This window comes from Onychostoma macrolepis, chromosome 12 (assembly GCF_012432095.1).
Source record: "Onychostoma macrolepis isolate SWU-2019 chromosome 12, ASM1243209v1, whole genome shotgun sequence".
Classification (NCBI taxonomy): domain Eukaryota; kingdom Metazoa; phylum Chordata; class Actinopteri; order Cypriniformes; family Cyprinidae; genus Onychostoma; species Onychostoma macrolepis.
In genome coordinates, this window is record NC_081166.1 from 18826484 (window position 1) to 18854132 (window position 27649).

Here is a 27649-nt window from a genome sequence, read left to right on the forward strand (position 1 = left end):
CTCCTCGTTTACCTACCTGTTACTCCACTGATCTCCTCGTTTACCTACCTGTTAAACTGGGTGGGTCTGATATAATGATATATGTTGATGATTATGGGATAGAAAAGGATAAAGCGTATATTATTCAATTACTGGTTGTAATGGGGAAATTTCGTATACACAAAATGAAGTGGTCGGGTGGTAAACCAAATTTGTTTTATTACTTCTAATGTTATTTGCAAATTTGAAGTAGACAAGTAAACTGTACCATCTTCATTATTTTAGTTGTTTTATTTATTTATTTAATGTTTTTTCTTCCTTTGGCTAATTTTTATTTTACTTGTAATCTTGTGTACTGATGGCATTTATATGCAAAGTTGTATTTCTGTTGTGGTTATATATGTTCATATGCAAAAAAAAAAAAAAAGGATTTCATAGAGGGTCATGCACGTCACCTACTGGACGTCATCTCACAACTGAATCGCAACAGGGCATATATTGAACTACACGTAGCTAAAAGTCAAAGTAACAATTATACATGCAACCCCAGAGAACTATAGACAAACGTATCTGAATGCATTTTTAGGAAATATTCTGTTACATATTTATGTCGTCCTACCTCGACTATTTTTGGCCTGGGACACGACGTTGCCGTTGGACCAGTGTTTGCTGGGAACCTGCGGTAGGAGTTACTGAACCGGAAGGAATCAAAATTTCCACAGTTTTTAACCATAGACATATAAATACCTAGATGCCTCATTGGCCGCTCGACCACACATCAACGTCGCCGCCATCTTGGTGCGGGCAACTTTTCCATCATTCTCATAAGTGGACTAGAGAAAATGCCTCAGTCGTGTGCTGCTTGGGGCTGTACAAACCGCCGCACAATTGAAAATAGGTCTTCGGGAATTACTTTTCACAGGTAAGACTGAAAAGTTGATGACTGACACTGATCTGATTGTATTTGGTCATTAAACATTAAACATTATGTTGACAGTAACTGACCGTTGGAGTCAATTTTAGCGTATGGTATATTATATATCATAAACTAAATTGCCCGTAATAGAGATATAGTATATAGATATAATAGTTAGTGACATATTTAATATTTATTTTAGCCTGTGGCAACCAGGAAAACAGAGGCCTCAAGGAAAGCTGAGGAGAGCTGGTCAGTGGACTGTTCTCGGATTTCCAAGAGATCGAACCTCCTCTGCCTAATGTTGTGAGTATTTGTACCAGTTAAGACTAGAACAACTGTGAGAATTATGGCTATGGTCATATTCAATCCTATCTGTTTCTCTCTGACACTGTTTTCAGACACATTCGCAATCGCATATACACCTGCACACATTGAATGATATACATACAAACACAAACACTGTGATGGCAGTGGGATTGAGATTAAGATTAAGATTGAGATTAAATAATTGTTTGTGAAAAAATGAAAAATTGTTGTAATTTATTTACTCTAATTTCATCCCAGATGGTATCTGTATGATTTTCAATGTTCGCCTGATCATGAACTGGAGATTTTTACACAATGTTTTGTCTCCTTCCAGTCTATCAACCTACTCATCTAAAAACTCTAAAATCCTAATATTTGTGTTCAAATCAACAAGTCTCGTTTACCTACCTGTTACTCCACTGATCTCCTCGTTTACCTACCTGTTACTCCACCGATCTCCTCGTTTACCTACCTATTACTCCACCGTTTACCTCGTTTACCTACCTGTTACTCCACTGATCTCCTCGTTTACCTACCTGTTACTCCACTGATCTCCTCGTTTACCTACCTGTTACTCCACCGATCTCCTCGTTTACCTACCTGTTACTCCACTGATCTCCTCGTTTACCTACCTGTTACTCCACCGATCTCCTCGTTTACCTACCTGTTACTCCACCGATCTCCTCGTTTACCTACCTATTACTCCACTGTTTACCTCGTATACCTACCTGTTACTCCACTTTACTTTTTGAATGTAATTAGTGAAATAAATCAACTTTTTGATGATATTCTAATTATATGACCAGCACCTGTGTGTGTATATAAGGGGTGTAACGATATGGATTGATACATCGATACGATGCATTGATGCCACGTGTAAAATATCGATATCTGTAGTGTAAATAGGCACATTTATTACGAACCATCTGATTTACACCCCAAATAAATAAATATATATATATATATATATATATATATATATAATATATAATATACACACACAACTTGCTACATCTGATGATTTTTTTAGTCTGATTAAAAAACACCCTCTTGGGTGGCCTTAGGGCACAAATTTTTATTTTTGGGTGAGCTATACCTTAAGTGTTGTGAATGTGTCTGTGTGTTTGTTTTTAGGAGGCTGGAATAACAATCCTACTGCAGGCCAGTTCCAGGGCATTTTCCGCCATCTCATGGTCCGGTGTGGTGTCTCACCAAGCATTTCAGGAAATATGATAGAACAGAATGAGACCGTGTCCCTATCGGCTGTTGAGATGTCGTCGACTCTAGCAGCAGAAGAATCTGAAGACCTTCCATCCCCTTTTGTAAACATCTCTGCACTTGTGTGTGACCACAGCTACCTGCCAACCCGTCTTGGGAGCCTTGTGGACAATGCCCTTGTGTACATTTCAGGGTTCGTGGTTCGTCAGATTTTGAGGAAGCTGTCCTGTGATGTGTGCCATGCTAGCTTGGTGACAGATGCTTTATCTGCGTCATTTGATCGGAGCTACCACTTGCTTACACTGAAAAACAATGGAGGACTGATGATTCCTTCTGAAGGGACAGTGAAGGTGGTCAGATCAGCTGAGCGGTTTATTCGCCAGTCATCCTCTGGGAAAGCTGTCAAAGTGTCCTTGATCAGTCAACTTGTCCGAGCAGAGATTGGCTCAGAGGATGTGTTTTGTCTCAAGGAGCACATTGAGGAAACACGGTTTGGAATTGACAACCATCATTTTTCTCTCTTGTCATCAGTTGTGTCTGTCTTCCACAAACTAAGGATGCACCACATTGCCAAACTGAACACACTTGCACTACAGAGTGGCAACTCAAGGAAAAAGCTCTGCAAAGCTGTTTTGTTCAAAGGGTATTAGCTTTGTACTCTGCAACCCCACAAAGGTTTAGCGATTATAGATGATTCATATATTATATAGTTTTTAATGTTGTTGTTATTATTATTGTTGTTATTACTATTACTACTTATTGTACTATTCATTATTCACTATTTACCTTTTTATTGTCTATATAATTTTGCAATTTATATTACATACTATTTTGATATTACATTCGAATGAAAAATAAAATAAAAAAACTAACTAATGTATTTATTATTATTATTATTATACAATTTGCTATTATCAGTCTATTATCAGGCTGTTATATTAGGGTACTACTCATTACACACCATTCATTTTATTGTTATTGTCTATTCTGCAAGTGATATACCATATTCTTGTTATTCATCAGTTATTATTATTGTATTTTATATACTATAATTACAGTATTAAATATACATCCTATTATATATATATATATATATATATATATATATATATATATATATATCATACTATATGCTGTACCCTGTTATCAATCTTATTCTATTATATTATTGTACTACTTATTACTTTTTTATTGAATGTTATTCTTAATTATTCTTACAGTTATACTACTGTACATATATTATTTAGTATTACATCTTATTTTATACTATATTACAAATATATTTGCTGAAGTGTTGTTGTACCAAATCAGATATGTATTATTATAAACAAGCCATCAGTTATCTTTGTTATTGTCTGTTTTGAAGTATGTACCTGTAAATAATTGCATCATTTTAGTGCTATAAAAATATAGAAAGGAGCCTGCCAGTGTGATTTGCATTTGTCTGTTTATTCCATTTCTCAATTTTGGTAAATTATTACTTAAGATAGGCGTTTGTTTTTCCCAGTATTTCAAAGTAAACAAGGTATGTTCTGACCTGAAGCACAAGAAAAGCTAAAATGGTGAGGTTAAACACAGAAAAGACTTTTTGAGAAAATTTAATTTACACAAGTGTGAGCTTTTGCAATTCTAGTTTAACTATCGAGATTTTAAGCAACTGGAGATTTTTTGTACACCACGTAGATCATAAACCACTAATATCAGTTGATAAAAACAAACGTTGTCATTTTTATCCAGAAAAACCGCAGCTCTCCCTGTTCGTTGCATTTGTTCACAGGGAACTCTTGCCCGCACCAATATGGCGGACGCGTTGACGTATCGCAGCAACGGACCGAAGCGGCCAATGAGGCGTCTAGGTATTTATATGTCTATGTTTTTAACTACCTCTGTCAAGGCAAGGCAAGTTTACTTATATAGCACATTTCATACACAGTGGTAATTCAAAGTGCTTTACATAAAAGGAATTGAAATAGTCAAAAAAAAAAAAAAAAAAATCACAATAATAAAAACAAGGAATTAATAATAATAATAATAATCACAACAATAGAAATAAGGAAATTATATAAAATTTGATTTAAAATGAATTTAAAACAGTTAACAATAGAAAATTATTATAAATAAAATACAGTGCAATTAGTGTCGTTTTCAAGTCGGTTTTAGAGTCCAGCCCCCAACTTCAACCCCAGTATCTTTGTTCTGTTTCCTGTTTGCATACCCAGTCTACTGGATATGCAATAAGCAGTGTAATTCTTGCATATATTATGCAGTGCAAACAAAGGGAGCTGATGTCTGTGTTCTCAGGTGCTGAACCGCAGCAGTTGAGCGCTTCAGTAATGGGGAGTTCAGAAGAACCGGCGGTTGTCACAGCGCAGCGTTCACCGGTTCCACCGCGGAGCGACCATATCTCCTTCCTGGAGGGACACAAGCTGTACGTCTGGGGGGGCTGCCAGGTGAGCTCTATAGAAAAATAAAAATAAAATAAAATTACATCGCGAATATTTTCCATGCACTTAAACACATACAACGAGTAGACTGAGTTACATCGAGGGTTGTCGAGTGTTATTAGTTTAGTAGTTTGTCTGGTTGGGATTAGAGAACTTTGTTTTGCGCTTGTTTGAATTACAGAGAAAATGTGAAAAATATGAAACGATTTTATTATCATTATTATTATTATTATTATTTAGTGTCTGGATGGACAAGAAACGTTTTTTCCCAGTGATGAGATCTGGCTTTATGACATGGAGAGTGGAGTTTGGTAAGATGCCATGTTTTATTTAAGAACAACTTATCTGGCTTATTTGTTTTACCAAGAATTAGCATTTCCTGAATAGCTGCTGGACATCACTAGCAATAGGTGCTCCTTCTGCGAGTTGTACTTTTGTTGCATATATCAAGTATTTTATTCTGCCTGCTGTGCTTTATTGCATTAAAACAGGGTAGTTCCAGAGTTACCAGACTACCATTGCCAGCCCCAAACAAGAGTTTCAATTGCATGTTTGTGTGCGGCAGGTCTCGGAGGCATATGGGCGGAGAGGTTCCTCCTGTTCTTTCACAGGCTTGTGGTGCATATCTTCATGGCATACTTTACATTTTTGGGGGATGTGACATCAATAGCCACACCAACACGGTGAGCTGCTTTAGTAATGATATCATCATAAAGCATCACATCTCAAAGGCAGAGTAGCAGGTTTGTCCAGGATGTGTCCAACATAATTGCATATGTTGTCTGTAACCTGATAGGGAATGTTTTGCTCTGTGCACACTATAGGAAGTTGGATCTACTAGTGTAATTCAAGATTTATTACTCTAAGCAAATATGACTGAACAAAGCCTCAGTTGAAGGGAAACTACACCGCCCCAAAATTCCCGGAGAATGTTTTTCTTGCTGCTCTGCCACAGACATGGAGAGTGAACAAAGACATAATGTCATTGCACTTTCCTCCATACAAATGTAATTTTATGAAGCTTTTTTATTCCAACTTTTTGATCCTTCAACATCCTAGCATTTGCAATCCAAATACCCTGCACAATATTTAAAAAAAAAAAAAAAAAAAAGGTTTATGGGCTTCTGTTTTAAAGCTGCTGGTAGCATTTCTTTGGGGCATAAATTCTCACTGCTTCCATTTAAGACTCTGTTGCTGGTGTTATGACAGATGTATTGTGTTGACCTGTTGGGCGTGGAATATAACTGGAGAAAAGTGACAGACACAGTGGGAGGGACACCCTCTCCCAGGGTCAGACATTCCTGCTGGGTCTACAGAAACAGGTAAGGAAAAACATGCTAACTGCACTGTCTATACAGATATACAATACAGTGGTTGCATAATGTCCTCTTCAGATTTTTATAGTATGACTATACTAGTTACTAAAGTTAAAGGACCATGTTTTGAAATAAGTGTTGCAACAGCAAATTGGGTAATGAAATTATAATAATGAAAATGCTAATGATGCATAATTGCTACATAATAGGAAGCCATTGCTATGAAGTCAGTTTTATAACAGCTTGTGTCATTCATAGGCTCATCTACTTTGGTGGATATGGGTGCAAAACAGTCAGAGAGGTCAACAACTCCAAGAGCTTTATGGTTGACGAGGCTAGCTGGGTGAGCAGAAAGATCTTGAAAAAATTGTACAGCTACAGTTGTTGTACAGAAGTAGAGTTAGATCAACTGGACTTTTTACAGGCAACAGTCGGGTCAGATTTCTTCCAGTTTTGGGGTTGGAATAATGAAGTGCATATGTTTGAACCAGTGTCAGCCACATGGACTGAACCACAAACCCAGGTAAAAGAGCAAGGATAAACTAAGCAAATTTTTTTTTATATACTAGGAGAAAAAAAATATATATATTATTTATTTATTTTACTTACTTACTTAATCTCAGCCATACAAATTGATAGATGACAGTATACATTGTCTTGTTTTCCCTGCTGTACGGTTCCACTTTTTGCAGGGCCAGCCTCCAGAGCCCCGGGCCTCACATGCCGGTACTATTTTAGGTCATAAGGGCTATATCTGTGGAGGCCTGGTAAGACATTTAAACCTTGATCTTCCCAAACTGATATTTTCAGTTTTATTAGGTAGACCTTGGTGCAGATGTGATATCAGTTGCAGTGTTATTTATACACTGTATAGTATATATTAATATTTTGTATTGCCTTTTATTTTTTATATTTTCAGGTTTTTAATTTTAGTTTAAGTTTTATTAATTTTATATACTTTTGTCATTTTATTAGTTTTTAAATATTTCTCTTTAGCTTTATTTTTCTTTAAACTTTAGTTTAGTTTTTGTTTTTTACATTTTTTTTTTAGTAATTTTAGTATTTAATACCATGTTGACATCACATGACCAGCTGAGTACTACTAACTTCAAGTTGTGTCTTCTTTTGGAAGCCCAAACAAAGTACTTTCACTTTCACAACGAAACACGACGTCTCCACGACATTGCACCTGTTATGTAAATCTTCCCACACCATGATATAGACATGTGGGGGTGTGTTTAAATGAGCCATTTTCGGGGGGCGTGGCAGAGTCTTAACTTTTATAAAGAATATCTCTTTGGTTTTGAGACTTTAGTCTTTGCAACTTCAGGGATCTTATCTATGCGCAAAGCACTTAACGCTCCAAAGAGAAAGGAAAACTTGAAATCGCATCATATGACCCCTTTAAGAATGTTTCGTTGCCTGTGGTGGGGTTTTCCCCTTTAAGAGTTAGACGTTTTGTGAGTTCAGTAAAAGCTTTATAGCCTGTTCACAGCTTTTCACCCAATTTTGGTGTCGTCTGTGTTTATTTAATCGCACGAACACCTACAATATCAAGTTATTTTTCCTCATGGAATAGTGAAAATTCTGTCATTTCAGGAAATGCAGATGATAGACATTCATTGTTTAGATCTGGTAACATGGACATGGACACAAATGTAAGTAATGTATTTCTCTGAGTAACTGACCTCTTCTGAAGTGAACTGAAGTGCTTCTGCTCTTTAAACACAGTATTTCCTGCACAGATAAAGGAGCATGCTTGTCATGGAAAAGTAAATATGTTAATACAGCAGCACTCTCACAACCTCATTTTATTAAACTATATCTGTATATTTTCTAAAGACAATACGAATACCACAATGTTCTCATAGTTCTATTCAGTTGTTTTGAGTAGTTTAGCTCACATGTTCTCAACAAGCTGCAGACTGTATCATCTGTAGTATACAGTGCAATATGAGTTAAATACAGAAGTTCAATACTTATATGTCCATGTTTTTCAAAATGTTTGCTATATGATATTTATGCAAAGGCCTTTTAGTGATGTCTTAACCACAGTTCGCATATCAGCACAGATGTTACCAGATAGACTGTATGAGCCTAAACATAAGCGTCTGTTCACACAGCAGTGACAACCACAACTATAAGTGTGTCTAAAAAAAGTATATAATAAAATTAAGCTTATTTCTGTTGTTGTGCTTCTATAGTGTGTTATTTCATTGTAGATCCATCCATTGTGATTATGTGAAACATTTAAAGACATCGAGGTTAAAGCATTAGTGATGACTTTACATTATAGGGTCAATCCTAAATAGACTCTGCATCATGTCATGAGACTGTTTAGCTAAATTATTATTCAGTCCAAACTGTTCATGATTCATATAAGTCATATAATTGTTAGTCTTTTTGAACCTAGAGAACATCAGGCTGCTTCTGTCCCACGGGGCCGCACTCTTCACACACTGACTGCCATCTCAGATGACACACTCTTCCTGTTTGGAGGCCTCAGTACTTTTGGGGAAGTCCTCAGTATGTATATGTCAAGATTTTAGAAACTACAGTATGGAAGAAAAATAATGACAAGGGCTTGCATTTTTAGGGGCTGAAATAGTTGTTTAAGTCGTGAATATTTCAATTCAAAACATTTCACACACATTTTCATAATTTAAAAATTCAATAATCCTCACCTTCCAGAGTTCAGTTCCGAAATATTAAGTCTGTTTAAAAATATAATGTATAATATTCAACAGGCAATTTTCAGTCCATTTTATGTCACTTTACAAATTCGCTTCCACAAATTCAGTGGTTCAAATTCGGCAGAAAATTCAGCATTGCACATCCGGGAACTGCAGGAATAGCAATTAGAATAGCAGTAGATTACCGATGCATGATCTCCATCTGCTGTCAGTTGGTCACCAGCAGGTGGCACAAGCGGGTGTTGATGAAGACCAAAGCAGCAGGTAAAGCAAGTCATTTATTCATAAAAAAATTGATTTGCAGAAATGGAGCAAGCAGTAAGTAGAAGTTATAATTATCAGGACCAGTATGTATATGCGGAAAAGCTTAATAAGAAGCTGTGTTTATGTAAAGTTAGTTTTAGGTTTAATATTTACCGGACATTCGCTGTCCTTGCCACTGTTCTATAGAGTCAACACTCCTACAAAGATATCACTACCACTATTAGTTTTAACAATATGCAACCACTTTATATCGACCAACATTAAAACAATAATAATAAAATATTCAAAACTGCCTATGTGTATTGTATTTAGTCCGGAGAAAGCTCTGAGGTCTCCCAAGGGACCGTTTGACAATTCCACCGAATGGGTTTTCTTTTTAACAGATTTCTAGGGAAATGTGCGTGAAACCTTGTGTTTTATGTTTATATTCTACATAACTGTATAGTTTGCATCATCAATAAGGTGTATACTGAGGTTGATCTTTTTGTTCGGCACGTGAGGCAATTGCTTTGGTCTTCCTCTGCTGGTGAGCAACTTAACAGCAAATGGAGATCATGCATCGGTAATCTACTGCTATTCCTGCAGTTCCTGGATGTGTAATGCTGAATTTCCTGCCGAATTTGAACCACTGAATTTGTGGAAGCGAATTTGTAAAGTGAAATAAAATGGACTGAAAATTGACTGTCCAATATTACACGCATTTTTAAACAGATTGAATATTTTGGAAGTGAACTCTGGAAGGTGAATATGGATTATTGAATTTTTAATTATGAAAAGGTGTGTGAATTTTTTTTTATTGAAATATTCACAGCTTAAATAAACAACTATGTTAAATTTCAGCACCTACAATTGCAAGCCCTAAAAAAAGGCATCAAAATGCAAGCACTGTTAATGCAATGCATTATTTTTTTCAGTTAGTGCAATTCAACATGCTTTTTTGTTTCAAAGACATTTTCATTATTTTTCTTCCATAGAAACAGTCATATCTATAATTATAACCATCACATTTTTTGCAAACATTCCATATTTATTTTGTTTAGGTGATGGGTGGGAATTTGACACTAAAACAAGAGAATGGAGAGAGAAAGACCATGCACATAAAGACAAGCCCAGGTACAATAGATTTAGTATTGTGTGATGTGCTGTATGAGCCATTTGTGTAGAAACAAAATTTATAAACAAAAATGTCATCTTTCTTACAAAGGTAAATGTCATTTTGATGCTCTTTAACGTGGCGTTACAGATTGTTATTGCTGCTGCATTTCAAACATCAGCACAAAGCGTGCATTACCTGTTGATATCTTTCACTTTACTACTGGTTATACTAGCACAAACAGTATTGGTTTAAAATGTATATGCTGAAGACACACTGCAGCTTACTGAAATGTATTGTCTCTCTAATGTATAGGAAAATAGCTTGTAAACAACATGTCTTTGCAAAGTGCTTTTGTGTATTTGTACGGAGCCCCTTAAGGGACATGGTGGTGGGAATAATTCGGGGTGAGTGGAAAAAATTTGAGGTGGAAGGAAAAAATATTTTTTTAATGTTTTGTGTTCTCTTGCAAAACATTTGCGTTCCCGTGAGAAACTTTGCATTCTCTCGCAGAGATATTTGCGTTCTCTCGCAAAACCAGTTGAGTTCGGACAAACTCTTCCTGTTTACTTTACAGCTTGCAGTGATTCATACAGCTCCGTATGTTCACAATGGAGCGGTTCATAGAGTTTTACTTTGAACTTGGACTCAAATAAAGAAATATGTCTGCTTAGTTCAAGGCACGGTTTTGGGACATTTTAAAACACTTAATGTGGCTTAATGTTTTAAAACAGTGAAATTGGAGGACCAAATTATATAATAATAAATGCTGATAAAATTATTAGGTTAATATTAAATATAAATATAAATATAAAGCAGAATAGCCTAGAATATGAAAGTTACGTGACATGTGGCCAAGTATGGTTACCCATACTCAGAATTTGTGCTCTGCATTTAACCCATCCTAAGTGCATACACAGCAGTGAACACACACACACCGTTATGCTGCGGCGTAGTGCTGGGCGGTATACCGGTTCATACCGAATACCGGTGTTTATTTTTCTTATGATATGAATTTTTAAAATACCGCAATACCGGTGTTATTTAAATAACGTTCGGAACGCGACACTGTTTGAGAGGGGTCTCTTTTCACTGTTGCGCTGTGGCGAGGACACAGCTGTATGTGTTACTAAGCTTGAAAGTTCTGAAGCTGTAGAACGTGATGACACAGAAGAACTCATCCACAATATCCACCGCCCGCGTCTCACATACACGAGCACGAACTTTCAAACCATTTTAGCGGCTTTTTTCCAAACTGATACACCTAGCGACTTTTCTGAATAAACTTTAGCTATGGTTCAGTTGGAAGATGAAGGTACTGCAGAGAATCACCGCATTCAGTTGGCCGTACCGCAGCAGACTCGTCAGTAAATGAGTACAAAACAGCTCTTTAGTGTAACGTTAGATGCATGTTGATTTTATCAGACGATGTCGCGATTATAAATGAGAGTGACTCCTGGTTAACATGTATTAATGGGTTGTGTTTAGTCACTATTTAGTGTGGAATTTTTCTACAATATTCGCACATCATGACAGTAAAATAGGGCATTCTAAGTCAATCTACTGCAGTTTTTCTCTCTCAATCAGTAGAAAATGTGGTTAACACCCGGTCATGCATGAAAAAAATAAATACCGTCATATACCATCAAACCGGTATAATTTTGAAAAATACCATGAGATAAATTTTTGGTCATACCGCCCAGCACTACTGCGGCACCCGGGTAGCAGTTTGGTTCAGTGCCTTGCTCAAGGGCACCTCAGTCGTGGTATTGAAGGTGGAAGAGAGCGCTGTACATTCACTCCCCCCACCTACAATTCCTGTCGGACTTGAGACTCGAACTTGCAACCTTTGGGTTTGAGTCTGACTCTCTAACCATTAAGCCACGACTTCCCCTTATGACTTCCCATTATGAACGTTAAGCTTTTTCTCCCCCATAAAACACTTAAAGTAGGCTAACGAATGAAGACTGTGATTTAAAAATACCAAATCTGTTTACAGTTTATATTATGTACAGCCCAGAACGGAACAAGCAGTGTTTTCTCCCCCGCAGACAAAACATTATAAAAAAAAACGCTTATCGTGCAATTCAGCTCATATTTTGGGCTTGCCATGTACACAGTAGCCTACATATTTTTAATACATATATAATATAGCATTTTTGGTCTTTTTTATCATCTTTATTTGGCCGCGTTAAGTGTTTTATGAATTGTAATATAAACTGTAAACAGATTTGGCATTTTTAAATCACTGTATTCATTCATATAGCATACCTTAAGCGTTTTCTATGGGGGAGAGAAAGCTTAATGTGCAGGGCGCTGCATTCATATTCTGGGCTATTCTGCTTTATTAATAGTAATATTATTAATAAGGTTATTAATATTAGCCTAATAATTTTATTAGTATTTATTATTATCGAAAATGGTCCTCCGATGTCACTGTTTTAATACATTAAGCCACATTAAGTGTTTTAGAATGTCCCAAAACCGTGCCTTGAACTACTGACTGTAGGCTATTTCTTTATACTTGAGTCCAAGTTCAAAATAAAAACTTTATGAACCGCTCCATTGTGAACACACGAGCTGTATGAACCCTACCTTAAGCGTTTTCTACATTTTATATATTTGAAAAGGGAGGGGAAAAAAAGTTTGCCAGAAGGCAGATTCTAACCCGGGTTGACACGCTGTGTCCTCTGCGCCACTGGAGCTGATGATTGATAGCTGTCTTTTGTAGCGTTGACTATCCAAATCACACATTGGTGGGTGGAGTTAGTGTAAATAGCCTCTGCCAACAAGGTGGGCTATTTGCATGTAAGAATCCAACCTTTCAATTGCACAGGGATTGTTCCCAAATGTGTGGAAGTTGGCTGCAGTCTTTCCTGTATTTAAAGGAGGTGATCGCTTGTCCATCTGCAATTATAGACCTATTAGTATTCTGCCGGTGGTTTCCAAGGTGGCTGAAAAACTTGTCTTAGAACAAATGACAAATCATTTAAATACTAGTTCCTATTCTTTACATCCATATCAATTTGGCTTTCAGATTAATCATTCAACAGAAACCGCCAATTGCTATTTCGTTGACAAAGTCAAGTCGCTGTTGGATCGAGGAGGGTTGTTGGTGCTGTTTTTAGATTTAAAAAGCATTTGACACCATTAATCATGGAGTTCTTCTATCTAAGTTACATACTTTTAACTTTGACACAGGCACTATTAAATGGGTAGAATCTTATTTAACACATCGGACTCAGTTTGTTAGAGTTAGGAATCATCGATCAGGTGTTAGTTCCTTATCTGCAGGTGTCCCACAGGGCTCTATTTTGGGTCCACTTCTATTTTCTTTGTATGTAAATGACTTGCCAAATGTTTGTCCAAATGCCAACACCCAAATGTATGCAGATGACACTGTAATCTTTGTACATGCTAACAGTGCAGCTCAAGCTGCTGATCTGCTATCAAACTTGATGCAAAAGATTACAGAATGGTTAAATAATAACTGCCTTCAACTGAATGTATCTAAAACTGTATGTATGTTTTTTAGTAAATCTAAAAGCCGCTGTGCAGAACCGGATGTAGTCGTAGCAGGGGAGAGACTACAAGTTGTCTCAGATTTTAAATACCTTGGAGTATATATAGATAACAAGCTAACTTTTAAATTACACATTAAGAAGGTTTGTAATCGTATTAAATACAACCTGGAAAATTTTAGATACGTCCGTAGCTGCATGTCAAAAAGGGCCGCTTTGATGTTCATGCACACAATGATTTTATCTCACATCACCTATTGTCTGACAACCTGGTCACAAGCTAGCAACACTTCTCTCAAACCATTACTCTCCTATATAAAAACCCTTAAAGTACTTGATAGGAAATCCATATATTATCATCATTGTCATGTTTTAAACAAATATAATCTATTAAATTTCGAAAATTTGATTATGTATGCAGATCTCTGTCTTGTGTACAAAATTTTACATGGACTGGCTCCTCCGGTATTGCGCCAGTTTGTAAACACAGCACCAAATGCCTACAGATCTACAAGGAGTGCAGCAAGAGGTGACTGCGTTGTTCCGTTGAGGAAGAGTGCACTTGGTCAAACGGCTTTTTCAGTCAGGGCTGCCCGTGAATGGAACCTCATTCCAATTCACATTAGGAATTTTAAAACTTACGCCTCATTTAAATTAAACTTAAGGAAGTGGGTAATAGGTTGTCAGGGCTGTCAACATTACATTTGACATGAATTCTGGCTGCTACCCTGTCTTTGTGTTTAGTTGGGTGAAACCTCTGTTGTTGTATTTTATTGTTATTAACCTGTATGTACTATTTTTTTATTTTGTATTTTTTAGGTGTGACATAATAAGATCTGTCCAGGGACAGCAGATGTAAAATAGCCTTTTGGCTAATTTTGGCGCACTGTACATTCATTTATGTATTATTAGTGTGTATTGTCCCTCTTAAATAAACCTGAAATAAACAAAAGAACAAATTCAATTAGTAAAATGAATACATCAGTTGAAAAATAATGTATCTAGAGTTTAGGTACACAACTGATCAGCATAAAATATAAAACACAAAATAAGAAAAGTAATGTAATAATTTCAAAGAGTCAGCATACCTGGCAAATAGACACACAGCAACCGTGTGGGAAGTTATGTTTACAGATGCTTCCTTGAATGTTTCGCCAATCCTCTTTAAATACTCAAATCAAAACAAAACAATCATAAATTTAGCATCATAAAAGCTTCACAGGACCTTTTGCTGGGACATGAAATGACCTGAAGGCCCTATCTAACCTGGGGTATAAAAACAACATTTGGCAAAGACCGTATCAGGAGCACAACCCATACCAGAAGAACAGAATTTCTCTCAGATTTGAGATCTTTATTTTTGGTCTGTTCTATTGATATGGGACTGAGATCACATTTCAAATCGCACCAAGACTGTAAAATTGATACCAAACATGAAAAGTTTACGCTCATGAATTCTGAAAATATAGTAAATATTTTATGTAAGAGTAGCGACTTGAGATCTTGGCATTTCTTTGTCAACTTTTAAGGACCAGGACCATGTGTCCAGTGGGGAAGGATAGGTGAAGGGATCGATGAGCAAATGGCCTTTCTCCCAGATCTTCTCGTCAGATTAGAGAATTTGTTTTGTGGCATGACATTTGCATTGCGAGAGTTCCTGAGTGTTTGGCTTCACGAGGAGATCAAAGCCCCCCTACATGCACTTAGTGTAAATAGACACTCCATTAATATTAACCTAATATTTTTAACCCAGTATTTATTATTTTATCGAATTTGGTCCTCCAATGTCACTGTTTTAAAACATTAAGCCACATTAAGTATTTTAGAATGTCCCAAAACCATGCCTTGAACTAAGCACTGACTGTATTTATTTATACGTGAGTCCAACTTCAAAATAAAACTGTATGAACTGCTCCATTGTGAACATACGGAGATGTAACCACTGCAAGCTGTAAAGTAAACGGGAAGAATTTGTCCGAACTCAACTGGTTTTGCAAGAGAACGCAAATATCTTTGCGAGAGAACACAAAAATTAAAAAAAAAAATTAATTTCCTTCCACCCCAAATTTTTTCCACTCATCCCGAATTATTCCCACCACCATGTCCCTTAAGGGGCTCCGTAGTATTTGTGATTTTGTTTGATCTTGTGGATTATTAGTTTGCCCTTTTAAGTTTCTTGTTTCCTCATTGTTAGATTGATTGTTTCCAGCTGTTTTGTGTATTTTTTAATGCCTGTGTTTCTAGTGTTCTGTGCCAGATCTTGTCCATGTATGGCTGTAGTGGTAGTGTTCCTGAGTTCATTAGTTTATCCACACGTCTGCCCTTACATATAATCAGATTAAGCAAATATTAAGCATATTTGGCGTTCTGTCCTGAGGGAGGGCTCCGAGCTCAGAATATAGCCCAAACCCAGAGAACTCCCCCAAAGAAGCAAATGTAAATGAGACATCAGCCAGAAAATAAATTTGGCCATTAACCCCCCAAAATTGCATGCCATGAAGAGAAGCAGGTTGGAGTTTGCAAGGAGGAGGCAGGGCGACCGGGAGAGCCCATGCACAATGCGAAACATTAGATGGAGGGCTTATGCTGCATCTGATATAAAAGTTTTTGTTTACATAATATAAAAGTGTGTACTGTGTGATAGCAATCATTAAGTTAAGTGGTCTAAATGTATTTATATATTCTGTGGAAGGCGTAGGACCAAGAAATGTTCGTCCAATCAAAACGCTCGGTCCAAGTGTTTTCATTTGCTTTCCTACCTGCCTGTCAACGTATGTATTTGCATAACTCTGCGCACCAGGTTACATCATCAGTGCGATCACGCTATAAAGCTTTCTCACCAGCAAATGACACGTGATGTAGCCCCGCGCTGTTCCCAGTTCTGGTCCACGCGCCCCCCCTGCTCTAGCCTGACTATGTCAGACTTTGTACTTCCGCTCAATTTCAGTTTGCTTCTGTACTCAGTCTGATATAGCAAACCATCTCCCAGATTATCTGGGCTGAGAGCCGTGACGTAGACGCTAGGCGCCGAATTTAAGATTGTAGTTTAGGTTTAGGTTTGGGAAATCTAAAACGACAGCGGACATGGGCTGCATTTACACTGCAGGTCTTGATGACCAATTCTGATTTTGTGACTATATCCGATTTTTTGGACAACGTGCTTGCATTTCTTTTAAAAGTGACCCGTATCCGATGTGTGCATTTATCACTGCACTTCGTGAAACAAGCCAAAAATAGCATATATGACATCAATTTGAATAGTACATTGAGTTTAATTTATTGACATGGAATTCATATAGAAACGTTTTTAATGCAATAGTTACATCAAAATAATTATATATCCTAGTACAAATTCTTTAGGACAGTGATGTACGCAGCTCCGCTGAAAGCTTCGCGAGTGGAATAATACTCAGGTGGTAGATATTGTTAAGCATGTCACATCGTCTGTGTTTTTTTTAGTAATTAAAACCAAATGCGTTCATCAGTGATTGTATATCAAAGGCAGGGACATGTTTGTGTGCAGTTTATTTTGTGGTTTCAATGGAACGAATGGCACTGAAGCGCTCATCCGTGCACGAGCCGTAACTGACAACAACAGCGGCAACTAGCACTCAGCGTGATTTCAAAAGCAACACATTTCAGCGTCAGATCGCCTTTTATGTAACACAAACAAACGAAATGAATACTCTGCTACTCAACTAGAGATGTTTCATTTTTTACAGGTATGTCTGTACCGCAAAATATAAAAAAAAAACTCACTTTTCAATGGGGAGTCGCATTTACAGGGGAATATCCAATCTGACCGCTTACATGGCAGGCGCAAATGCACGTATCCGATTCAAATCTGATTTATTTCCACATGAATGAGGCCTGAAACCGATCGGAGAATATCGGAATCCATGTGATATTTTTTTTCCTGCTTACACGGTCGTGGGCCATATCCGATCTGTGCCACATGGGAGGAAAAAATCGGAATTGGGTCACTTGAACCATGCAGTGTAAATGTGGCCATGGAGACACAGGATGCTATTCACTCTGTTGTGGAGAATATTCCCGGCATTTGCCAACTGAAGCTCGAACAAGAAGAATGTTTGGTTCACATTTTGAATGGAGGTAATGTTGTGGCCCTACTCCCGACAGGTTTTGGGAAAAGTTTAATTTATCAACTGTTACCGATCGTCAGCGAGAAACTGGGGAGGCCAAAGTCCGGCAAGGCGATGCTAGCTTCGGCGAGGACTGGGATTGAGAACCACTGATGTAGCTTATTGTAGTAATGTTGTCTCTGGTATTCTGCTTTTTGAGCGTATGTGCGTTCAGGGGGCGTGGCTTTGGATGGTGATTGCAGGGAGGGTGGGACATTCGCTTTCAGGGCTATCAGGCTAAAGTTAGCATTTTCCAAGATCTCCCACTGCACCTTTAATATAAATATATTTTTAAAATATATACTGTGTATGTGTGTATTTAGATATACATAATAGATATACAGTTCACACACTTGTATAAACAATGTAAACAAAAATCCAATGGGAACGGGGAAGCTTGGGTAGGCCCCACCTGTAAACGGTTGGGAGAGCTCAACCAGCATTTTGGAGGGGCAGGGAAAATTTTGGTAAAAATTGGCCCTGTCGATGCCACCGAACGGGGATCCCACACTACAATGTGAACAGGGGCACCCTGTAAATAAAAAGGGGCGAGCTCTCACTGCATTCGAACGGGGGCTTTATCAGTACTTCACGGGGTGGGACTGATGAGTGTAGCCCATGAACGGGGAGCCTCCAAAGCATTCGAACGGGGGAGCCCATGGTGGATGTTATTAATGTTGGTGGGACTTTACGAGTATACTATGAAATTAAAAGCCATATCACCCTGCAGGCCAAGACTGGTTGCCAGAGGTGGGTAGTAACGAGTTACATTTACTTCGTTACATTTACTTGAGTAAATTTTTGGGTAACTAATACTTTTAGAGTATATTTAAAAATGGGTACTTTTACTCTTACTCAAGTACATTTTTAGTGAAAAAACGGTACTTTTACTTCGTTACTGTGGGCGACACTCCTCTCGATACTTTATCTTAATGCAATACAAGGGAATAAATTGAAGGATTTTTAAAAGCGCGCCGTCTACTTTTTTTCTGGGCAATGAGCGATGCCCAATTCTGTCAATTCTGTTCGAAGGCTTGATCAAACCAGTTGGCAGACCAGTGAATCGGTTCGCGAATCAGTTTGAATGATTCATTCAGTTCCCTGCCGCACGCGCTGAGTCGTCTGAAGCGGTTCTCACTCAGAGTTGTAACATCAGGAGCGCTGAAGACGTGGCTTTGGATCTACAGTCAGTTGAAAGCAAATCTGCAAAGGCTATTGCTAGCTATGAAGATCTTTATTAGATGAACACCGCGTGTGCTGTCGGTTCCACAGGTATAGATTCGATTACAATACACGATACCACTATGACATTACCAGTTTGTTGGGTCACACTTTATATTAGGTGGCCTTAACTACTATGTACTTACATCAAAAAAATAAGTACAATGTACTTATTGTGTTCATATTGTATTGCAAAACACTTTTGCTGCTTTGAGGTGGGATATGGGTAAGGTTAGGAACAGGTTATGTGGTGTGGGTAAGTTTAAGGGTGGGTTAAGGTATAAGGGATGGGCCAACAGTGTAATTATGAATGTAATTATAGAAATAAATTACATATGTAACTACATATAGGTATTTTTAAAAATATAAGTACAATGTAAAAACATGTATGTACACAATAAGTGCATTGTACCACATAATTAATTTAAATGTAAGTACATAGTAGTTAAGGTCACCTAATATAAAGTGGGACTGTTTGTTGAACATGTACCTTACACATTAAATACATTGTGACAGCTTATTTAATGCATAAATTATACAGAGTATGAAATGAACACCCGCCAAACACGCGTTAGTTCCAGGAGGAATGCCTTGCCTAGACACAATTAATATTGATATTTTCACAATATTTGCGCTTGCAGAAATAAAGGCTACATTTGTTTACATTTTGCAGAACAGACGGAAGAAGATCCGTCAATGTGCATTTGTTTCGTGATGTTCAGATGTTCTGTAGCAGTCATGTGAGGAGTTTTCACTCTTCTCTGTGTCAGAGGTTATATACATTTATAATGCATAATTAAACTTTAAAATATAATTTAATTTAACTCAGTGATGCAAATCAGAATTTGTATCAGCTGTTACTCCAGTTTTCAGAGTCATTTGATCTTCAGAGATCATTCAAATATATTGATTTATTACCAGTGTTGTTGAAAAAACAAAAACAAAAAAAACAGCATATATGCTGGTTAGGTATGTTTTGAAGCTGGGATGCTGGTTTATGCTGGTCTTGTGCTGGTCTTGAGCTGGTCGGACCATCTTAGGACCAGCACATGACCAGCTTAAACCAGCAAAGGACCCAGCTTAAATCAGCTCAAACCAGCATCCCATGCTTTAAAACATACCATACCAGCATATGCTGGTTTTTTCAACGGGGAACAGTTTTGCTGCTTAATATTTTTTGGAACCTGAGACATTTTGTTCAGGGTTCTTTTATGAATAGAAAGCAAATAAAGAACAGCACTGATGATAAATCAGGCTGATAAAAATTCTGATTTGCATCACTGAAATAAATTACATAAAAAAAAAACCAAAAAAACATTAAAAGTATTTTGAACAGCAGTGTGTGTGTGTGTGTATATATATATATATATATACAGTATATGTATGTATATATATATATATATATATATATATATATATATATATATATATATATATATATATATATATATATATATATATACGTATGTATGTGTGTGTATATGTATGTATGTATGTATGTATGTATGTGTATATACAATTTTATCTAAATATCTATGTATATAAATAAAATAGACTATATTCAGTATATGATCCAAAGTAACTAGTAACTAACTACTTGAGTAGTTTTTCTATCCAATACTTCAAGTAACTATTCAGACTATTACTTTTACTTTTACTTGAGTAAATATTTCAAGTACTTTTACTTGAGTACAGTTTTTAGGTACTCTACCCACCTCTGTTGGTTGCCCACTGAAGCTAAGCAGGGTTGAGCCTGGTCAGTACCTGGATGGGAGACCTCCTGGGAAAACTAGGTTGCTGTTGGAAGAGGTGTTAGTGAGACCAGCAGGGGTGCTCACCCTGTGGCCTGTGTGGGTCCTAATGCCCCAGTATAGGGACGGGGACACTATACTGCCAAAAAGCACCGTCTTTCGGATGAGATGTTAAACCGAGGTCCTGACTCTCTGTGGTCATTAAAAATCCCATGACACTCATCGTAAAGAGTAGGGGTGTAACCCCGGTGTCCTGGCCAAATTCCCTCCACTGGCCCTTGTCAATCATGGCCTCCTAATAATCCCCATCCACTTCATTGGCTCTTTGACTCTCTCTCCTCTCCACCTGTAGCTGGTGTGTGGTGAGCGCACTGGCGCCGTTATGCTGTGGCTGCCGTCGCATCATCCAAGTGGATGCTGCACACTGGTGGTGGTTGAGGAGAGACCCCCCTCATGAATACACAATAAAAGCGCTATATACTGTAAATGCCTCATTCATTCAAAAGTACAAGAGAAAATGAGAAAGTGCTCGTTGGAGCTGCAGTGAGAAAATTAAAGGTGCAAAGAATGGAGAAAGAGCTCCTGCTGGAGTGAAAGTAGAGATCACTACCGCAATAGTGATGAAAGGCAGATGAGAAAAAAAAAAAGCACTTCTGTGGGAGCTGAGTAAGAGATCTTTTTAAAATAAAGGTAAAGGTTCTTTAAAAATAATAATAATAATAATTACTTTGGTTGTTTTCTCACATTTGGCAATATTAAGTGGGTAGGCTGATGTATTTATGTACTTTTTAGTTACAGTAAAATAGTTTACTTTTTGAAATCTACTGGTCAAATCTACTGGCTGATGACTTGGATGCATCGGGCAGGCAATAATATGAAATACAAATAAATAATGAAAAAATATCAGTTAGTAGCAACACAATTAGAAAGCAGAGACTATATTTTATTCAGCTTACCTGCATCAAAATAATGGTACAAGTCATAGGATGATGGTGATATAGATTAGGCTTTGTGGGATTACAAATTTATTTAAATGTTTAATTTAGATTCCAATGTAATAGTGTACAAACTGAAGAAGTTATATACCTTGTATTTAGCATTTAAGGTGAAAAATGGTGACATGAGTCAGATCACTACATCAGATGCAAGAGGTCCCTGCCAGTTCCTGTTCTCCTATTGTAAGTGAAATGAGCCAAATGAGCCAGACTCGAATCTTTTGTTCTGCAAATGGCTTTCGGAGCCCCCTGGCCCAGACATGAATCGTTAGACTGATTGCATTATCAATGCAATCGAGTGTTGTTGATTGGGTCTGTCTTTCTCATTTGCATGCTTTGTTTAAAGTCGTCACCCAGGTGCTTTGTTTCCATTCCTAAGCACTGCCCCCTAAATGTATATACACTACAATGTATCACTGCTTTTAGTTTAGACTTGGATGACTACAGCGACGCGCAGCGAGTTCTCAATAAAGAGTAACTTCTGCATGAAAGATATCCCAACATCTCCTGGTCTCTGCTTCGTAGAAGAGAAAAGTTCACAACAGCTTGCATCAGTGACTTGTACCTATTTCCTCCCTCAGGTTATGGCATTCTGCTGATAAGGGGAGAGATGGTGATGTAGTCATTTTTGGAGGAAGCCAGACCTACCTCTTTGTAATGGATTCGGTATGTACAGCTTAATCTACAACCATCTACAAGGCTTGTATTTGTGATGTACTGCAGACTCATAAATATATTTACATATTCATCACTGGAATATTCAGAGACTCCGATTCTACTTTAAAATATATATGGGCTCTGTTAGTTTGAACCATGATACATGTCCTCTGAGCAGTACATCCATGTTCATTGCAAAAATAAATGCATACAGATTAAGCAGGGGATAAGAGCATTGAACATACAGTACCAGACATGAGTTTACTAGTGAGCATTAACTCAGCAATTGCCAAGTCAAGTCACTATTATTTGTATAGTGCTTTTAACAATGCAAATTGTTTCAAAGCAGCTTTACATCAGCTTGATATAAAGCTGGGTGGCTTTACATCAGCTTTACAGTATTTAGACGGGGAAATAGTGTGTTGAAATAGTTTCATTCTCCACTGGCCAGACAAAATCAGCAGTTTAAATCTAAGCTGCAGCAGAGTCAGATTGTGCAAAGGACACATCAGGTTCCTGTGGTCTTGTCCCGATGGCTGTCTAGGAGACAGGGTCTTCACTGGAGATCAGTCTCTGGGGCTCATCTAGTTGTCCTGGTCTCCGCTGACGTTCAGGGCTGTAGAGGTCATCTCTAGGTGCTGACTTAAGTCAAGTCAAGTCAGCTTTATTTATATAGCGCTTTTAACAATACAGATTGTGTCAAAGCACTTAACAGTATCAAATTGGAGGATAGAGTGTCAGTAATGTCTAATGATAAGATTAAACACTCAATTTTCAGTTAAAGGCATTTCATTATTGAATTCAGAGATATCATTGTCTAGCTCAGTTTAGTTTAAATAGTATCTGTGCTATCAAATTGACGCTAGAAATTAAGTGTCCCCAACTGAGCAAGCCAGAGGCGACAGCGGCAAGGAACCAAAACTCCCTCTGTGACAGAATGGAGAAAAAAACCTTGGGAGAAACCAGGCTTGGTCGGGGGCCAGTTCTCCTCTGACCAGACGAAACCCGCAGTTCAATTCCAACCGCAGCCATGTCAGATTGTGTAAAGGGCTTATCTGATTCCCGTGGTCTTGTCCCGATGGAGCATTTTCATTTATAATTTAATGTATTTGTTATATTTGTGTTTTATTCATTATTTGAAGTTTTTCATTTATATGATTTATTTTCTATTTGTTTATTATAATTTAAATTTATAGTTTTAATATATTTCTGTTGTGTATGTGTGTGTGTGTGTGTGTGTGTGTGTGTGTATGTATGTGTGTATATATATATATATATATATATATTATTATTATTATTTTTTTTTTTTAATACTGTTTATTGTTTTAGAATCTATTTATTCATTTTTTCATATTTGTATATTATTATGTTTTAATAAAAATTTTAAATGTATAAATGTATTATATTTCTATTTTTGATTCACCATCTGACCTGGATATGGACTGGATCCAGGTGGCTACAGTGACCATCTGATCTGGATATGGACCAGAGGCGTGGGAAGTGGGGGTGCTGAGGGTGCTGCAGCACCCCCTGTTTTTTTCTGTTGGCAACCGTTTAACTGTTGGGAATAAAATAAAATAAAAATCGGAGTGTCTATTTAAGTGCAAACAGCCTGGTTGTTGGCAGAGGCTATTTACACTAACTCCACCCACAAACGTATGATTGGGATAGTCAAATTTGCAAAAGACAGTCATCAATTGTCAGATTTAGTGGCGCAGATGGTAAAATGTGTGTCACGCTCCTTTTGACACGATCGACCCGGGTTCGAATCTACCTTTTGGCGAACTTTTTTTCCCTCCCTTTTCAAATTTCAAATCACATCAGAAAAGCATTTATTTTCTAATAAAAATGAAGGAAATAATCAAAAAGTTGAAAATAAAGTATCGGGTAGGGTTAGGGTAGGTGTAGGGAGGGCTTGTCCCAATAAGGTGGCATCCATTTAATAATTTGAAATAAAATTGAAAAAATACACTCAATAAGTTATTACATACTGTTTTATAATGTATTACAATGCTGAGGTGCAGATAATTGCCACTATTTGCAGTAAGTAATTAGCAGAATATCCTGCTATTTTAACATAGAATAAATATAATCTAAAGCTATTTGCACTGTGTAAATAGCATAAAAATACTGCTATTTTCACTTAGTGTAAAATTCTAGGTATTATCAAATGGCCAGAGTTTTGAGATCGAAGCGGACGTGAAGGACTATAATGTGATAAGAGCTCACTCAAATACTGAGGTGCCAAACCATTCAGGGCCTTCTAGGTAATTAGCAAGATATTAAAATGTATACGATGTTTAATAGAGAGCCAGTGTTGACAGAACCGGGCTAATATGGTCATACTTCCTGGTTCTAGTAAAAACTCTAGCTGCTGCATTTTGAACCAGCTGGAGTTTGATTATTAAACGCGCAGAACAACCACCAATGAATAAATAAATAAACAACCAATAAAAAATTACAATAATCTAGCCTCGAGGTCAATTGTGTGACACATTAGCTCAGAGCTCTCTGCAGACTTTAATTAGCTGGTATATATCCAAGATCATGGACTGGTTTAACTCTTGATGAAGCAGATGAACTTGATCTGGTAATTGAGAACAATATTTGTAAATATTTTTTTTCCTCTGTAGGTTGCAGTTCTCAGGTCTCCCTCTCAGAATCACTGTGCAGATGTACTGGTGTTTCAGACTCAACCGTACTCACTGTCAAGGTAAAAACAAAAAAACATCCTATTTACACACTACAACAAACAGCTCATCAAATAATTATGTTTAAGAAAGACTGTATTTATGTCTATAGTTGAAAAAAAAAAAAAAAGAAAAAGAAAAAAAGTTTGTTTTCAGTCTTGCGTTCATGTTTACCATGAATTTTTCATGGAATTCTTAATCTCTCTGCCAATTACTTTCAATCTTGTACAGAAATGTACATAGGAGCTCATGAAAGAAGAGCTTTATGTTTAGAATAACTGTGTGTATATGATATATCCAAAAATATAATATTATGGCGAAAGTGTTTGCAACGCAAGACAAATGTTTGATTTTGAGATACGTTTGTGATATTTTGAATGCAGTGCTTCATTTTGCAAGTGATGCGAGGCATTTTGCATTTTTTTTGCATGAAATTCTTGGATTTGTGTGTTTTGGAAAAAAAAGAGGCAAAGTTTTGAAAATGTAAGCAGTTGGAAAAAAAAACAAAAAACTAACAGTTCAATCTATTGAACACATTTACTTCTACCCCTTACAGCCTCGTTTTCATTCATGTCAAAAATTAAACATGCCACTACCCTGACTATTATTCACCACATATTTGATCTTTTTTTTGTAGATTATGTGAAGACTGCATAGGAAAACACATATTTTCTGTCCAAGAGCAGGCGTCGTGGTTGCCGACCAAGCTTCAGAAGACAATTAGCAAGAGGGTATCCTACTTCAGGGCAAATGCTCAAAATATAGATGCAGGTTCATAGGTTCATAAGGATTGTCCTTGATTGTTTTACAAATATTTCTGTCCAATAATTACACACATCAAAAACAATTAAATATAATTAGTAATTTTATTTTATTCAATTAAATATGATGATGATGATTATTATTATTATAAATTGAGTGATTATGTTCTAAAAACTCTTTGATGTGATGCCAAAAAAATGCTTTCTTTTTTGAATGTACAGAATGTGTAATAAAAGGAAATTGTGTGAAAGTGTTCTTAAGCATATATGCAGGGTAGAAGCAACCCATTTGTAATATTTTTGCATGAATTTTAGATATAGCCCAATGTATAAATGCAGCCCTTTTGCCACAGCCACTGTTGAACAAGTAGTTTTTAATGCTGAAAGCGTGTTTGTTGACACAATAAAACAAATAAATAAGATTGATAATTTTGCGCACTCATGAAACACATTGCATTATGTATTAAAATAATATACTTACAATTTTATCACTCTATTATTCAATATAATGGACTGGAATGCTTAAAAAAAAAATGCAATGATATTCTATACATTTTAATATTTATTTTATATATTTTTTGTTATTGTTGTTGTACCTACCTATTTACACAATGTAATCAATTTAACACAGCAGTAAAGCGTCACACAACCCCATCAAAATACAGCAAAACAAAAACCCAGTAGGAAAATATGGAAGTAAAATAATGACTAAAGTTTTAGAAACCAAAAATTGCAAAAACTGGAAAAAAAATAAATAAAATGGCACTGCATTAATAGTGCTTGTAAGGATCCACCCACTAGTCCAAACAACGGAATCCAGCGGCCTGGTTGAAGGTTTAATGCATGTTCGGTCTTTTACTTGCGCTTCTGAATTTATCAGGATTTAGTTTCAATTTTGATCTAGCTCCAATTCTGATCTGATGCCAATTCCAAGTGATCATCAAATTTAGACTGTACCTCTAATTAAAATCTGATCACAAATATCACTTATATATTAATTTAGATATTTGATTATCCTCGACGTCCCATACTTTCAGTTATTCGTTCACTGGGGACCTAATGTCTCTTTTGAGCCTATAGTGTCGGCTGAAGGCGCCGGTCTCACGATCACAAACTCGCCAGTCCGATGTTAGTCAGAGGATGTAGGAAGACTAATACCTAATCGTCTACCGCCAACTGCTTGCTTATGACAAAAAGTGTAGTTTACTTAGTCTTTTCCCGTACAACTTGCCAACATCGGCGATAGACAGAAATCTGAGGTCTCCGATGACGTGCCTACTGCTCCGTTCATTCATGAGCCTTCAGTTTGACCTATCCTGGCTGTAGATTTGCGGTAACAAAAACCTCCTCACAGTCTAATAGTCATAATGATTTCAGGACAGTTCAGAATAAATCAAATATAACAATTTATTATTAGTCAGGTAAACGTGTCGTGCCAATTACATAAAACAATAAGAAGCCAATTCAAAAATAAGAAAATACATAACATCAGTTGTTCAAAGATGAATCTAAGAGTAAAATGTTTACCTGAATTCAAGAAGAAAATACATAGTATGGAACATATTAAATACCCTCCATACTACGGGCTGATCTGACTACAGAATCACGTTGACTGATTTGCAACTTTCCCTTAAATACTACCAGAACAAAAGGCCCATAAACATTTATTCTCTGCCCCA

At 36.8% G+C, this 27649-nt stretch overlaps 1 protein-coding gene across 5 annotated transcripts in view; it reads left to right on the forward strand.

The window, feature by feature from the left end:
* The first annotated feature begins 4566 nt into the window (after positions 1 to 4566).
* Positions 4567 to 27649, forward strand: part of LOC131551237 (kelch domain-containing protein 1-like) — a 54122-nt gene continuing 31039 nt past the window's right edge. For 3 of the 5 annotated variants that reach the window (XR_009273718.1, XR_009273719.1, XM_058794027.1), the window contains exons 1-12: positions 4567 to 4872; positions 5107 to 5177; positions 5432 to 5549; positions 6076 to 6188; positions 6441 to 6525; positions 6607 to 6705; positions 6875 to 6949; positions 7782 to 7840; positions 8596 to 8708; positions 10180 to 10252; positions 22444 to 22528; positions 25153 to 25232. Coding sequence is in view for 3 of the 5 variants with exons in the window: in XM_058794027.1 (XP_058650010.1) it covers positions 4684 to 4872; positions 5107 to 5177; positions 5432 to 5549; positions 6076 to 6188; positions 6441 to 6525; positions 6607 to 6705; positions 6875 to 6949; positions 7782 to 7840; positions 8596 to 8708; positions 10180 to 10252; positions 22444 to 22528; positions 25153 to 25232 (1160 nt within the window). In the remaining 2 variants the exon portion in view is untranslated. Of the gene's footprint in view, positions 4873 to 5106; positions 5178 to 5431; positions 5550 to 6075; positions 6189 to 6440; positions 6526 to 6606; positions 6706 to 6874; positions 6950 to 7781; positions 7841 to 8595; positions 8709 to 10179; positions 10253 to 22443; positions 22529 to 25152; positions 25233 to 25846; positions 26442 to 27649 lie in introns of those variants that run through there. The other 2 variants (XM_058794025.1, XM_058794024.1) reach the window with 2 other exon arrangements.